The sequence below is a fragment of the Rhinichthys klamathensis genome, unplaced genomic scaffold (genome assembly GCF_029890125.1).
Source record: "Rhinichthys klamathensis goyatoka isolate OS25496 unplaced genomic scaffold, OSU_Roscu_1.1 h1tg000338l_1, whole genome shotgun sequence".
Lineage (NCBI taxonomy): Eukaryota > Metazoa > Chordata > Actinopteri > Cypriniformes > Leuciscidae > Rhinichthys > Rhinichthys klamathensis.
The window spans coordinates 2,278,395-2,294,562 of NW_026606852.1; the positions used below are offsets into that span (position 1 = coordinate 2,278,395).

General features: G+C 38.1%; 1 protein-coding gene across 1 annotated transcript in view; it reads left to right on the forward strand.

Moving 5' to 3' along the window:
• The first annotated feature begins 492 nt into the window (after nt 1–492).
• The window catches only part of loxl4 (lysyl oxidase-like 4), a 32,523-nt gene continuing 16,847 nt past the window's right edge, over nt 493–16,168 (forward strand). The window contains exons 1-7 of the mRNA XM_056272423.1: nt 493–561; nt 3,195–3,510; nt 6,079–6,404; nt 7,147–7,361; nt 13,843–13,881; nt 14,014–14,227; nt 15,812–15,992. Of these exons, the coding sequence (XP_056128398.1) occupies nt 3,216–3,510; nt 6,079–6,404; nt 7,147–7,361; nt 13,843–13,881; nt 14,014–14,227; nt 15,812–15,992 (1,270 nt within the window). The 5' untranslated portion in view covers nt 493–561; nt 3,195–3,215. The remainder of the gene's footprint in view (nt 562–3,194; nt 3,511–6,078; nt 6,405–7,146; nt 7,362–13,842; nt 13,882–14,013; nt 14,228–15,811; nt 15,993–16,168) is intronic.

Consider the following 16,168-nt stretch of genomic DNA (forward strand, 5'->3'; position numbering starts at 1 on the left):
GCTTCTTATTTGATGCGTTACATAAATGTAATTTTTTTTTAATGAAAGTATAATATAATGAAGTTCAGATGAGTCTCCTTGACCTAAAAAGCAACATGTATGCTCTATTACAAACATAAACGCTATAGTCAAATAATTACAAATGCCTGGTTTATTTACTAATGAGTTAAGTATATCATAAGTTATTTAGAAGAAAATGATCACACACGTGTATATACGTATACACTCAGATAAAAGGTTCAAAAGCTGCAGGGGTGGTACATAAATGTTATTTGAACCTTTTAAAAGGTAAATTGCATATGAGTGTATGTACTGTATAAAATTGATTGCAAATATACTACAAAGCGAACAACTGCTAAAAAAAAAAATCACAATTCTGCTGGAGAGGCATTGATGTGAAACACTTTGAGATAAAGATGGAGACATGTGGGAGGGATGTAGAAGTGATGGAGAGAGAGAGAGAGAGGGAGAGGGAGGAGAGGGACAGAGTGTATGTTCAACTTTCTCCTTCATTCATTTTCCTCCAGTCCGTGACTGACGTGACTTACGTGTGGCTGCCAGGTGAGTAAAGTTTGACTTTTAACTCTTTGGTGCGTTTGCTTGGGCTCCTAATGATATGATTGAATATGTGTTTCTTCTTCTTCTTTTAGTGCATGCTTTATGTTATAGTGGGTTTTATTGATTGATTCATGAATTAAGCCCATGATTTCTGGCCACTTACCAGGATGAGGTTGAAATGTTATGTGCATTTGATATACATTGATATCTATTTGTATATACATTGATTTCTATTTGTATCTTTAATAATGTGTCTCCATATAGAGATTTAGAAATAATAGCTTATTATTCCTGTTTGTTGTTTGGATACTTATAAAATCATGTTGCTTCTTAGGCCTACATACGCAAGGTTACTGTTATCACACCTCTAATTAAACTTTTCGTCCATCTAACATGCCCCAAAGCAACATGTACAAATGGGTTATGTCAACCTCACTAAACCTGTTAAGAGCATGTCTGAGTCATAATTATCTCCAAAATAAAAAAAGAAAGAAATCAGAAATAATATTTGGGATATTAAAGGTGCGTCCCAATTCACTTACTTATGTGCTATTCTATGACGTTTTGTAGTATAAATAGTGCGAGTAGTGTTTTCACACAGAAAATCCCCAAAAGAAAAAGTGCACTTTAAATATGCACGAAAAAGCAAAGGTTGTAATGTTGGACGCTTCACGGATTCACCTGACGCAGCTTTAGTTCCATAGGGGAGGGGGATGGGCTATCAGACCTCGATGTTGATTGACAAAATAACCTTATAAAAATTCATACACTGCACGGTTGAGTACATAGTTGCATAACATTTCCTACTTCCCACTTCTGAAGTTGTGATTACGAGCTAGTCGCATTAAAGTGATTTGTTGTCGGAAAGAACAGAAATCATGGAGGACACCAGGTTTATTATTGCCTATTGTGAAAATTGTATTGAAGCCAAAATGATATTTAGCTCCCATTCCTTGAAATGGTTATTCATATATGTAAATATGCACTACTTTAACGACACAAGGTGATGCAGCTGTTGTAGAAAAAACGAATAAATAATTCCAAAGGAAGTTGAAGCTGCCTCCGGGGGCCGCCATTGTAGCTGGCTATCACCTGCTGTTAGCATCCCATTGACTCCCATTCATTTTGGCGTCACTTTGACAGCGAATAACTTTACATCTGAGGCGTCCAAAGACTCCATTTGTCCATTATTTATTTCTAAAGAAACACGACAATGTATAAAGGGCTCCATTACTTTGTATCTTACGTTATGGCCCCGTAGAAGCCATTCTTGTAAAAATAGGCTAACAATTGCGTCATAACCACGGGACGCTCTGTCGCACAGTAGAGAAATCACCGTATAGACAGAAGTAGAAGCTCGTAGGCAATCGTTTACTGTCTATAAGGCAATCGGGTGGACATGGAGGCATAAAGTCAAGGGAGAAGCCCATAGATAGAGAGTTCATAAAAGCAACGGGACAAAATATTTCAACAACAGATTTGTTTCAGATTTCAATTCAGATTTGTCCCGGCACAGCTACTAGAAGGTCAGAACGGTTGCTCACGTGACAACTACGTCGTCAAGCTCAGTTTGAGCCTGCGCAGAACGCTTGGCTATCAGGAAGTGAGTGCCCATGTTGGGCTTCAACTCTCTCCGTTGAAATCAACGGGGTGTCCATTTCTTTTACTGTCTATGAGGTTCTCCCCTCCGCCATGTTTAAAGTTTGTGGCCCGCCCAACTCGTGAATTTGGGTGTTAAAATTATCCCCTAAGCTTCCCAGTGAAAAAAACGACTTGAGAGAGCGTAATGTTACATTTTTAACTAGAAAACTTGTATTTACGATAATTCTGATTGCACGTGAAGGCAGCATAAATTCACAGTGTGTTTAGTGCGTCATTTGGGATGCAACTTAAGATTTAAAAATGTAAAATAAAATGTATTTTTTATTTAATTTTATTAGTTTAGTTGTCATTATGAAAAAAATCCAATGGTCTTCAAATAGATTTGTCTTTATACAAAATATAATTTGTTCCATTTTTGTTTTGACGTTGAAGTGAAATGTGGCCTGCCATAGACAGTATAAGAAAGTCACTACCTGACACACTACTAAGTCTAAAATTTTCAAATGCATTTTTTCGTTTTCGTCATTCAGTGGCTCTGAATTGTCAAAACGCCTCTCAAAATGCTTGCTACGAATGCAAAAAAAACCCGCAGAAAATCGAACCCGATCCTATTTTTTTTATGACGGATAAAAGTTTCGGAGGCAGTGTGTAAACGTGATCGACACAACGTGAGGTCGTATTTATTTTTTAACGTGCGAAAATTTCGGCCGAGAATTTCGGACTCTGTGTGCAAGGACCTTTAATATTTCCCAAATTATCTTTTTAACAGAGTTGTTTAATGTTCTGCTAATTTTTAAAACTTCTTTAAAAATGGCTTTTGCAAAACATGTTTAGACAAAGACTCATATCAGTAGCTTAATAAAAGCAGTTTCATTTTACATGTAGTGGGTCACCTCATGGAGGCTGCCATATTGAGATCACATGACCAGCCGAATAGTTCCTACTCAATTTATCTCTATCACTCACTACTATTTCTGTTAATTTAATTTAGTAGTTAATTTACTAAGGTGGACCCCTGTTGTTTTCTATTCCAGAAGCCTCATCTGTGTGTAGTCATGATTCGGGCCATCTTTCCCTTGTGTGTTCTTACCTTCACACTCCTTTTTTTGTGGACGGATGCACGTCCCGAATCCCCTGTCCGGTCAAGGCGTGCTCCCGCTGCCAAAGTGCGACTGGCAGGTATCAATCACAGAGAAAACGAGGGACGAGTTGAAGTCCTGCACAACGGGACGTGGGGCACAGTTTGCGACGACGAGGTCGACATTAAACTCGCTAATGTGGTTTGCAGGGAACTGGGTTTCCAAAGTGGCATAACATGGGCGCACAGTGCCAAGTACGGAGAGGGAGAGGGTGAGTGAATTTCTCTATTAAAATACATGTGGGTTATGAATCTCTTTTGACTCAAAAATGAAGATTTTGTCATCATTTACTCACCCTCATTGTTGTCCAAAACCTATATGCCTTTCTTTATTTAGAAAGATGTTTAGCAGAATGTCAGTGCTGCTCTTTTCCATACAATAAAAATGAATGATGAAAGCCGCCATGGTCCAAATTTGAGTTTTTGGGTGAACTATCCCAGTATTTTAAACACTTGCTGTCTGAATAGCTGAGGTTTAAGAGTTTTAATCTCTGTTATTTTCACATGTAACTGTGGATTATGTGAAAGGCTTGAGCGCAATTGCGTATGAAGGCGCATTGCTGTTTTAAATAGCTGTTTCACACTAGTGCAAGTGCACAGAGCTACTGTTCTTTACATCGCCCAAATCGCTCCCTGTAATTTCACTTTAAGGCAGCTATAAAGACAGCCACTAACCCAAAGCATGTATAACATTTAGTTGGCAGGACAACATTGTCATTAAAACTAAAACAAACCCTTCAGACAGCTTCACCAGAGCTCTTTTGTAATGCTTTTGTTGGTGAAACTTCTCCCATAATAAAGAAGTATTGTGTAAATGAAGTCTGCAGACTTTTGCTGTATATGTACCTTTTCTTAAAAAATTTATTTTATGACAATAACTGAGCTATTGGTAGTGTCTCGCTTAAAAGTACAGTAATTCACCCAAAACTTTTCAGTATTTACTCATCCTCATGTCGTTCCAAACCTTTATGACTTTCTTTTGAACACAAAATAAGTTTTAATAGTGATTGCTTTGTTTAACGATTTGAGACTGAAGATTTAAACTAAAAAAAAATGTCAAAAGAACCATAAATTTCTCACAGAAGTGGTCGGTGCAACTTGTATGTTGTATTTCAAGTCTTCCAAGCAGATATTATGAACTTTCAAATATCAGGGTTTCCAGTGAATAACGACTTCAATTTTGATCTGTTTGTCACACAAAACGTATATGACTTCAGAATTAATATGAGTTGTATGGACTAATTTTGTCATCATTTTTTTATTTTTCAAATTCACCTTTTGTGTTGAAACGAGAGCTATTCAGGTTTGGAATGATAGAATTTTCATATTTGGGTGAACTGTTCCTTTAAAGTGCCTACCGTATATTATTCCTACTTTTGTTTCTGGGGTCCCATATTATAGGTTTACATGCATCCATATTTTTCTATTAATATACATTGCAGCATCACCTTTTGTCTCACAGTGTCTGAAATGGTTCGATCAAGAGTCGAATCTCTAAACCCCTCCTTTCCAAGAGATTACTCTGCTCTGATTGGTCAGATGGCCCAGTCTGTTGTGATTGGTCTACCACTTACAGTGCATGTTGGAAACAAAACGTTCTTTACCATATAATGATACCAGTAGTGATGCCATAGATTTTACCATATCAATTCGAGCCTGAGTCCACATATTTTGGAAGTGCATGCAAAGTTTGAAAAAAACGTTGTTTTTTTCGACTTGTTGACAACACGAACCAAACTTTTCCAGGCCTCTGCTACAACTACAGTGTTTGAGGGCAGATCAAATTAGACGTTGTTTGTGGCAGCCAATGAGGACCAACGGATGGCATTATGCAAATTTGTTACAAACGTACAGTTCGTAGGTTCAAGTAGGAAGTGAGGCCCTGCTTACACCTGATATTAAGATGCGTTTTGGTTGATCGGATCACAAATGGATGATGCTAAATACAGAGGTAAACAGGGTCTAAAACATCTTGAGCTTGTCCACTTTCAACCACTTCCAGTGGTAGTCGAAAACGCATTCGACCCCATTGCTTTCGTAGTCTAAACGCTCATGTGGTTGAATGCGTTCGAACAGCCACAAAAGACCGCCTTCTCTCCACCTTCTGACCTAATGCGTTAACATGGGAAGCGCACTAGACAGATAGGATTGAAACTTTGTTGGATGAAGACACAAGTTGAAGTTTGAAGCCGAAAAATGTACCAAGCACAATGTTCTCTCACCATTCCTGATTTCTAACACACACTCACTGTGTTCGGTGTGGGCTTGCGGCTATCAGAGCAGAAAAGTTTTTTCCGTCATCTCCAGTCACATTCATATCTAAATTGCGCAAGCTTATTTTGTCCATTGGATCGAAAGATCTGAAAAAAACACCTACATTTACCTGCCCATAGACCCTCCCCTCAAATAAATCAGGACAGAAGTGGTTGAAAGTGGAAAAAAGACAGATTAAAACAGCAGGTGTTAACGGTAATGTGTCTCTCTCATCTACTGATGATCCGATCGATCAAAACCCATCTTAATACCAGGTGTAAACGGCCTAAAATTGGAATTACTGACGACTTGTTTCAGGCAGTTCAGAAATGGTTTGGGAGACTATAACTCCATTTGTCGTGCAGTTTGATCTTTGAAACTTTGCAAGACATTTTGCATTCACAACCAGCTATATTACACACTACATGAAAGGTAATATCCAAAAAAAGCATTATAAGGGCATTTTAAGACCCATAACTGATGTTTTATTCATCTAGTGCTTTTGTAACCTGTAACATCTGCCACAGGCCCCATTTGGATGGATAATGTGAGGTGTGAAGGAACAGAGAAAACTCTGAAAGACTGCAAGTCGAACGGATGGGGTGTTCATGACTGCAAACACACTGAGGATCTCGGGGTGGTCTGTAGTCCAGAGAGAAGGCTGGACCAAGTGCATCCTGGAGTCACCAGAAGAGGGCACACCATCGCTCTCAGACCAAACGCAGTCACCTCCAACCGTTGGCAGGACATTTACTCCAGTTCAAGAACACATGCACACCTCAGGCAAGGCAATGGACACTCCCAGGATCATACCGGATGGGATCAATTCTCCAGACAGCAGCTTCATAATCCGGTAAACAGAGAATGAAGTAGATCTGAAATGCTCATGATTAACTCTGAACCGAATCCTGACCCTGACGTTTTAATCCATAAGTAATCTCATCTGCATTTTCTTTAAATTTAGATTTAGTTGAAAATTTAAACAAAGCATTTATTCATCTTCATTTTGTTCCAAACTCATCTTACTTTCCATCTTCGGTGGAACACAAAATAATACTTTTTAAAGAATATGCAACACATTCTCATCCTTTGGCGTCACATAGGTGACGCCATATGACATTTCGTCGAAATCTTACGCACATGGCATCCTTTAGCGTCAATATAACACGCACTGTTATGGGTAGGTTTAGGTCTGGGGTAGGGTACGGTTATGACGCCCTTGGGATCTGCGTCTCATATTGACACTAAACGATGCCATATGCGTCGGATTTAGACGAGCGTCACCTGTATGACGCCTTGGGTTCTGCGTCTCATATTGACGCTAAAGGATGCCATGTGCGTAAGATTTCGACGAAATGTCCAAAGCGTCACATGTATGACGCCTTAGGATGAGAACGGGCTGGAATATCCTACTTGGAATCTAGTGCACTTGTTGCAATTGACCACTTTTTCCAATACTTTTATAGTACTTTTCTGCCATTTCTATGCATGACACATGAAAGAATACAGGGTTTGGATCAATATGAGGTAAACAATGTTGGGCAAACTTGCAGGTATGCTCATGATAAAATCTTATGTTTTCAATCTTCCTCTAGTCTGCCAATAGGGTGAGGATTGAGGAAGTCCGTCTCAAGCCAGTCTTGATGGTTACAAAGAGGCGCACTCTTGTCACGGAGGGTGTGGTGGAAGTAAAGCATGCTGGGAGATGGAGACAGGTGTGTGATAAAGGCTGGAGTTTGAATAGCAGCAGAGTTGTGTGTGGGATGCTTGGCTTTCCTGACGCGGAGCAGCCCAACATGAACACCTACAAGTGAGTCTTGCACTTCTAATGAAAAATACAACATGTGCACTGGCTTTATTCTCTGAGGTTTTGGTCCTGAGATAATTAGCATTATATTAAAATCCAACATTTAGCGCTAATTCCCTGTTATTGGATGATATTAGTTTTGTGAATTTCATTTTGTTAGGGTTTCCCAGACTTTTGACTAATAACATTAAATCTAGTCCAGACTGCAGCATACTCTGTCCAAAAACTGCCCACTTGGACAGGAAAAGACTGTCTGGTTCACATGTAGCAGAACTGTATCAGGCAGCAACAGTTTTATTTTTACATGCTGTTTCAAATTAGGGTAAATACAGGTACAATTTGGTTAAATGTTGATGTTGAATTAAAAATTTTAGGGTCTGTTTTGTTTTTGAACGTTTTTGAAGTCTCACCAAGGCTGCATTTATTTAATAAAAAAATACAATAAAAATAATAATATTGTGAAATATTATTAATTATAACTACAGTAACTACATGTAACGTGTAAAAATGACTGTAAAATAAAGTGTTACCAAATATTTTATAGTATAAAAGTATATAAAAGTAATTTCTTTCATATATATATATATATTTGAGGAAAAAATGTATTCCTTAGTAATTTAAATTTCAGTATAAAAATACATAGAAAGACTGGTAGCTGTTATTCAAGGGATCCTATCTTTATTTCTTTTTTCCCCTTGTTTTGTTTGTTTTTGGATTTGCTATGTTTGTTGGACCACACAGGATGATGTGAGGATGATATTGCAAGTAGAAAAGGTTCATTTCTAAGCACAAAAAGATGTTTGTCTCTGCATGTAGTGTAAAGTGAAAGATTCACCTCCTCTGTTGGTTGGAATAGCACGTCTGTTTCCCTTATCTCTGTTCCCCAGGCACCTTTCACAAACTTGAGCACTTAAGCAATGATTAAAAGATCTTTCAAACGTACTGATGCTATCTAGACCCCAGTGCTAGTGAAATGAACGGTCTGTTCCGAACGCTTAGATTTAAGTAAGAAGTCTAATATTCCTGCTGATTGTTATTGGAAAAGGACATCAGTTTAAAGCCTATAAAGTGTCTGTTGTTGGAGAAAGAGTTTCAAGTTTGTTTAATGATTTTATTGACATTGTCACCCTTGACTTTCTCCTGCCTCCTCACAGAGTGTTTCCAACCAAGCTGTACTTTCACAGTCTTGTCTTTATTGATCAGTTATTTGTAAAGAGCAGATTACTGTTGGGAGTTTCTGGGCTATATTTCACCTTTAGCTCTTATTCTAAAAAGGCATTTATACAGGTTGTCTATCTGCATAATGAGTCTATACACATAACAATGATGGTACTGTGAATGCTTTTCTACTGGATCTTGATTCCTACAGTCAGGATACAGGATGATATATTGATATAGAGCATAAATACTGAATCAGAGATGACCAGGTCCATTACGGATCTTTTTAGAAAACATTAATTTCTTGGAGCAATTATGTGCTCATGTTTGTTGTCTTTACCTACATATCTACCCATCAACATACCTACCTTTTTACCAACATAAACTATCCATCCATCCATCCATCCATCCATCCATCCATCCATCCATCCATCCATCCATCCATCCATCCATCCATCCATCCATCCATCCATCCATCCATCCATCCATCCATCCATCCATCCATCCATCCATCCATCCATCCATCCATCCATCCATCCAAAGTTTACTCGCATTGGGTTAGACCTACCTACATAGTCACTTTCAGAGTTATGTTCAGTTTGTCTTAGTTATCATTGACTTTTAGTTTGTTTTCATTAATTCTTATGTTCCTTTGTTTGATTTTTCCGCCGCTCCTTTGTTACCATCGTCACTGTCATTATGAGTTTGTTTGGTTCAGCTGTGTTCTATTAATCATCTTGTTTGCGTCACTATATAAATTGTTCCCTCGCGTTCATTCTCTGTCTGGTCTGTCGTACGATTATGTGTGATGCCACCTTCTGTTTACCTTTTGGATATTTGTTATTAAACTCATGTTGGAACTTTATTCTTCTTATTCTTTGGGGTGCGGACTGGTGGGGTAGTGAACCCGAGGTTACCCCTTGAGTCAGTCCTAGAGCTCCTCCTGTCCGATTTTAGGGATGAATCGGGTCTATTGGAGACGTACAATAGATTTCTTAGGCACCAAAGAATACCACAGACACAGTGTGATCACCATGGGAAAATCTCAGAGTAAAACTGGGAGCTGTGAAAAATATGATACACCGGTGTTTATGCTAGATGAGAAGTCTATCTATGTATCATCTTTTTACACTTTTAATTCCTTTTATAACTGGTTTAATTTTCCTTGCTTTTCATTTTGGGATTATTTTTATTCCTTTCTGTGTAAAGCACTTTGAATTACCATAGTGTATGAAATATGCTATATAAATAAACTTGCCTTGTCTTCATCTGTCTGCCTGCAACCACTTGTGACAGTCAGCCTATCATTCACCTACTCGCCTACCTATCTTTTCACCTTCCAACCCCTATACCTACCTACTTTTTTAACCTACTTTACTTGTCCATATATCCACCGACCAACTTGCTGTACTTGCCCATCTAAAGTATCTATCTACCTTCCTATATATTTGCTTCCCCTCCTACATGCTTACTTGTATAACTACCTATCATTTACCTAATTTCCTACATATACCTATTTATTTACCTTCCTTTGTACTTACCTTCCTACCTACCTTTTTACTTGCCTTTATAAACCTATCCACATTATCCATCTGCCTGCCTACATATTTTCGTCTCCTTTTTGGATTAGTTACCCTCCTATCAATCTTTTTACCATCCTATCTACTTACTTGCCTACAGTCAACTACCTATCATTTACGTACCAACCTATCTTTTAACTATACCTACCTGCCTACTTAGTCAACTGCCTACTTACCTATCTACCTTTTTTTTACCCTCCAATGTACCTACCTTTCTACCTACCTACCTATTTTTTACACTCCTACCAAACTGCCTACCTACCTTTTTACCTACCTAAATACTTATCCTCCTATCTACCTTCCTACTTATTTTCACCCCCCTCCTGTCTACCTACCTTAACTACCTATCATTTACCTACTTTCTACATATTTACCAAACTACTTATCCACCTATCCACCAAATCTACAGTATTTGCCTAGCTCCCTTTTTATTTTCTTCCCCTCCTTCCTACCTACAGTACCAACCAACCTTCTTATTTGTCTGTTGCACAAGCACATTTTTATTTCATGACCATGCTGAAAGAATGGTTTGATAATGAATAATTTGGTTTGAAATAGGTTTCCTAACAGTTACCACTTTTTGTTCTTATTTGTGTCCTCACTTCATTTTTTTCATTGTTGCCTTATTTTGCTCCTCTTATAGGATGCTGTGGTGGTTCAGAGGCATTTTTTTTTGAGTTACCACACTTGCAGCACAACTATTTTATTCCCATCGTGTGAATGGACTTTGGCCGTGCTGGCATTCCATCCCATGTGCTCATTATAAAAAGCAGCACCTTAATCTTATGTGTCTGCGGCCTCCAAGCTTTTTTAGGTTTGTGCTGGGGCGTTATAAGTGTTGTACGTGCTCTCTGCTGAGGATTCTTCTAAGGTCTGTCTGCTGCTGCATTACAAAATGCCCCGATAAATGTCCTTGAGCGTTGAGCAATTTTAAACTTTTTATGCTCTAAAAAAAAAAAAAATCTTACCCAGTCGATAAGTTCATTGACAGGTTTTTGTTATCTTGTTTTTTAGGCTTTGTACCCTTTTTCCTGAGAATCCTAATCTTGAGGTCACAGGAACACCTAAGCAAGCTTTTGTTTATGCATGACTCAAAGACATGCCACAAACAGCAACTTGAAGATGCTGTTTGAACTTAAATTAGAGCTTATAGAGCTAGCTGTGGCTTTCGTGGCTTAAGTCCTAGAGAATCTCCATTTGGCTCTTCCTCGTCTGTGAGTGTGCCCATACCTGACCTCACCATGTATTACGTGCATTTTGTTAAGTCTCCAAAGAGCACCAGACTTGGCAGATGTACTGAAGAGCGCTCCCTCACGCTCCCACTCAGCGTCTCAGAGATCGCGAGCCACCCCGCCCTGACACTGCTTCTTCTGGATCCTCAGCTAAAGATGCTGTAATTAAATGTTGGGTCCCTCAGAAGATTTCCACGTTTTTGGCGAGTAAGGGAAAGGCAGATTACAATTATAGCTGCGCCCCATAGGCTGCTGTGTCAGCAGGACACACTCTGTCACCGAGGAAACTGCAAGACTTAAACCACAATAAGGATCAAATATCCTTAGACGAGCATCTCAAGAAATGAAATACAATATTTTAATGGTTCGAATTCTGTTCCTTTGAGTCTAAAGCAGTGCCCCAGTCAGACTGTGTTCAGAAAGAAAAATCACCTTCTATATTTATGGAGTTTTTACTGTAATATTTGTCTCGGTGTCATTTAATTGCAGGATTCTCAGTCCATTGAGAATCACCTTTGAGGGTCAAGCACAATAATCAGTTTAGGCATTCAACATTCGGTGTTGTGGTGTGAGAGATTTCAACGCTATCTCACGACCAATTCGTACGAATTCGTACGAGTGATTAAAAGGTGGCTAATTCGTACTAATTCATACGACCTCACTCGTACGAATTTGTACGATTTGTCTAAACCTACGTGATGGGTAGGTTTAGGGGCGGGGCCAGGGGTAGGTCATTCGTACGAATTCATACGAATTTGGTAACTCGTAAAATATGTACGAATTAGCAAAAATCGTACGAATTTGTACGAGTGAGGTTGTATGAATTAGTACGAATTAGCCACCTCGTAAAATTCATACGAATTGCCGTGAGATCGGGCTGGAGATTTTTCATTATTTTCATTATTTATATGTTGTATTATATCACATACATTGTACAGGATGAGGCACAATTATTTTTCTTTAATCAAATGCGATGGCCAAATGTATGACCTGCACTTAGGAAATAATTGCTAAGGCAATTTAGTTTTCATGTTTAGTTTCAAGTAGGCAAGTTTCACACTTTTTATATATATAAAAGTGGATTTTTAATAACAATCAACCCTGGAGATATAAAAGTGGCTGGTGTTAAAGAAACCTTTTCATGAAAACGTCCGTCCTTGTATTGATTTATATCATGACTGTAGAGATTGGTCCTTAAGATGTACTCAATATATCAGCGATTTGAGTGCCCTCTTGCTTAAATAAATGCTTAAACAGCATTTCTAATATGTAGAGAGAGAGAGAAAGAGACAGAGAGAGTTTTGTGTGTATGTGTATAGACTAATGCTTAAAACAGTGGCATGATTGTTGTCTCCAAACAGACCAGCTCTCTCTATCATTAAGTTTTCTTGGTTCAGCAGTAAACCAAGGGTGGAACTCTTGGGCTAATTACATGAGCAGGTGGGTATTTCAGTGCCAGCCACTGTAAGACTGTATATGTATATTAGTTATTGTAAAGTATCTTTTCATGTTCAGAGAACTACATCTGATAGCCTATATAAAAGGACAACTTATATCAATTATATGAAATTGTTTATTTGAATTCCAGCTGCAAATGATCATTTTTAAGATTTGCAAGTTACTAGAATGTTACTCTGCTACAGAATGTCATATTCAGAAACATCCAGAATATTGTATGAGGTCATTAAACTGGAGATTCCACACAGCAGTTGACTTGTTTCTTTTCTGTTGACTGATATTATCTCAAATTTTATTCGTTAAGACGCTTCCATCAGGAAAATGAGTTTATTAATTCTGTATTGAATTTATATATTTTGAAAGTCCTTATTAAAGTAGTTAAAGTTTGATAAACTATTTTGTGTGTGTAGTCAGAAAAAAACAGATTCAGCTAAATCAGAGTAAAATCCTTTGGGTTATACCAGCACGAATCTTTAAAAGCTACCACATTTAGTTGGACAGACGGTGGATGATGACAGTGATTATATAATGTGTCACTGTGATGACAGGTGCATTAGAGGGCAGGTGTTCATGGGTGGATCTCTCTCTCTCTCTCTCTCTCTTGGTCTCCCGCTCTCTCTCGTTTGTCTCAGTTTGTTTTTTGGGAAGTCTTACTGTGCCCATTCCGGGATACCAACACGCCAGTGGAAATATCTGTTTATAGAATGTACATATTTGAAAGCCAGTTTAGTGGTAGATTAAGTTAAAACATATGTTCTTTGATGTCTGTGTCTGTGGGCCATACATTTTATTATTATAACAGCAATGTTAACAGATGAATCTTTAGTTGAAAGTGTTTTGAATAAAGACACATTGGTAATGAACCGGTCAAGACCTGGAATAATGAGTTTTTACTCACTATAACTGTCTCCTAACGACAAAATCTCATGTGGTTTATTTTGCCTTATTTCCAGTGTAATATGTTTTATATTATTAATAATATTTTCATATTATTAACAGCATCATGAATTGCATCACTTGTCAGATTTTTTCCAACATGTTTTTTTCCATTTACAGAAAAATATGGGATACAAAGGTCAAGGATTCAACAACGAGGTGAATTCATTTTACTCTTCTTTGCCGAATATCTACATGCACACTAAAGCGTATTTCTTTACATCAGAACATCTTATTACTCTTAATTTAACTTAATGTACTAATGCTCTTGTGAACTATGATGTCTCCTAGATTAAGTCAGATGACCAAGAAGAAGGGATTCTGGGTTGAGAAAGTACATTGTCTGGGTACAGAGCCCAGCCTAGCGGACTGTCACACCCAGCTGTCAATCCCGCGAAGCCCCGCCCCCTGTAAGAACGGTCGCCATGCTGTGGCCCGCTGTGTCCCAGGACCGCAATTTGCTCGTATGTCCTCTGGCAGACCCCAGGCACCTCACCCTGTGCAGGTAATCCTTGAAACATTTAGACTGTTCAGACTGCCAGCAAAAATCAGATTTTTTGCATATCCAGATTTTATCCAGATGGGTTTTTGAAAGTCTGGACAGGAAAAAAAAACACATGAAATCTGAATTTTTCAAACCTTATTCAAACCCTATTTGGAGGTGGTTGGAAATGCGATTTCAATCAGAGTTTTACAGATTGCGTCTCAGTCTGGACACTCTGTCAGCTCAAATCGGATTTCAAATTGTCTTTTGCATTACTCTTTATGTGACACACAACGATAACCTCAAAGTCGGTGACGGAAATGACGAAAGTATTAATATGGTATTCAAACGGTATTCAAAATTTCAACCTTGACAACAGCACGGGACATCACAATATATAATAACAGTCTCCTTTGTCGCACAAGAAAACTCAGCAACGGTGGAGACTGGTATTCCTCACTTTCTTCTTGCTTTGGTATCCAAAAGAACAACAAAGGGAGGCAGGAATCCTCAGAAGGATCTGGGGTTTCCCTCTCTCATTCTCAGTGATTCCATTCTGCACCACAACTCGACAGGGCACTTATTTGAAGAGCGAGATGATGCACCTCCATTTTTTGAAAGCTGTCGTTACCAAAGCAACCTATGCAGATAGGTTGTCTGGACACACACATCTTATTTGATCACTTAAAATTAATAGTGCGGACAGTCTGCCTTAAAATATCTGATTTGAGAAAAAATCTGATTTGCATGCAGTCTGAACATACCCTTTGTTATTTTAGATTAATTGACTGGCTGTTATTGACCAGCTATTATTGGATGTTTAGTGTATAATGTTAAATAGTTTTAAAAATGAAAAATATGTTTGTATAATATATAAAAAATATGTTTTTAATGTTTGCATCAGAATAACCAATTTGTCCCCACTCATCATCATTACATTTGAATGGTTATACTGAATACATAACTCAAAAATCACAAAAAATGAATCACTCAAAAATCACAAAAAATAAATCACTTAATAACACTATTAATTACTAAAATCTAATTCGACCCTCATTATGCCATTATTGAAATAAACGTTCTATTCATCAAATAGTCCTTAACAAGATTTATTAAGGTTTCCACTAAAATATTAAGCAGCACAACCGTTTTCAATGTTGATAATAAGAAATTGTACTGAAGGATCATGTGACACTGAAGACTGGAGTAATGATGCTGAAAATTCAGCTTTGCCATCACAAGAATGAATTACATTTTAAAATATATTAGAATAGCAGTGAATTATAATAACATTTCATAATATTACAGTATTATTTTACTGTATTTTTGATCAAATAAATGCAACCTTGGTGAGGGTAAAAAACTTTTAAAAACGTCATCATTGGTTATAAACAGATGTTTAGGGTTGGGGCTATTAGAATTAACCATTGAAAAAAAAAATTAAAACATATTTGTTGACCACTAATCTGAAGCTTTGGGAAGGCAGTCCCACTGGTGGTCCTCAAACATCAATTGTGGTTATAATAACCCTGGTACTTCGGGACTGAGGTGGAAAAATATGATTTCCTGAAAGTAACCTTGTCAAACTCTTTTCTCCTCTCATAGCTGTCAGTGCGCCTGAAGTCAGGGCCACGTCTGGGAGAAGGCAGAGTGGAGGTTCTGCGCGAGGGGAAGTGGGGAACTGTGGTTGACCACCTGTGGGACCGTATCTCAGCCAGCGTGGTGTGCAGAGAGCTGGGCTTCGGCTCTGCCAAAGAGGCTCTTTCCGGAGCATACATGGGTCAAGGTGAGAATCACAGTAGTTTAAGCTTAAAGAAATAGTTGACCCCAAAAAAAGATTTGTTATTCTTTACTTACCCTCATTCTGATCCCAGTTGGAACTACTCCAGGGTAAGTAAATGACAGATTTTTCATTTTTGGATGAACTATTCCTTTAATCTGTTTTGGGGAAGAAGGTGATTC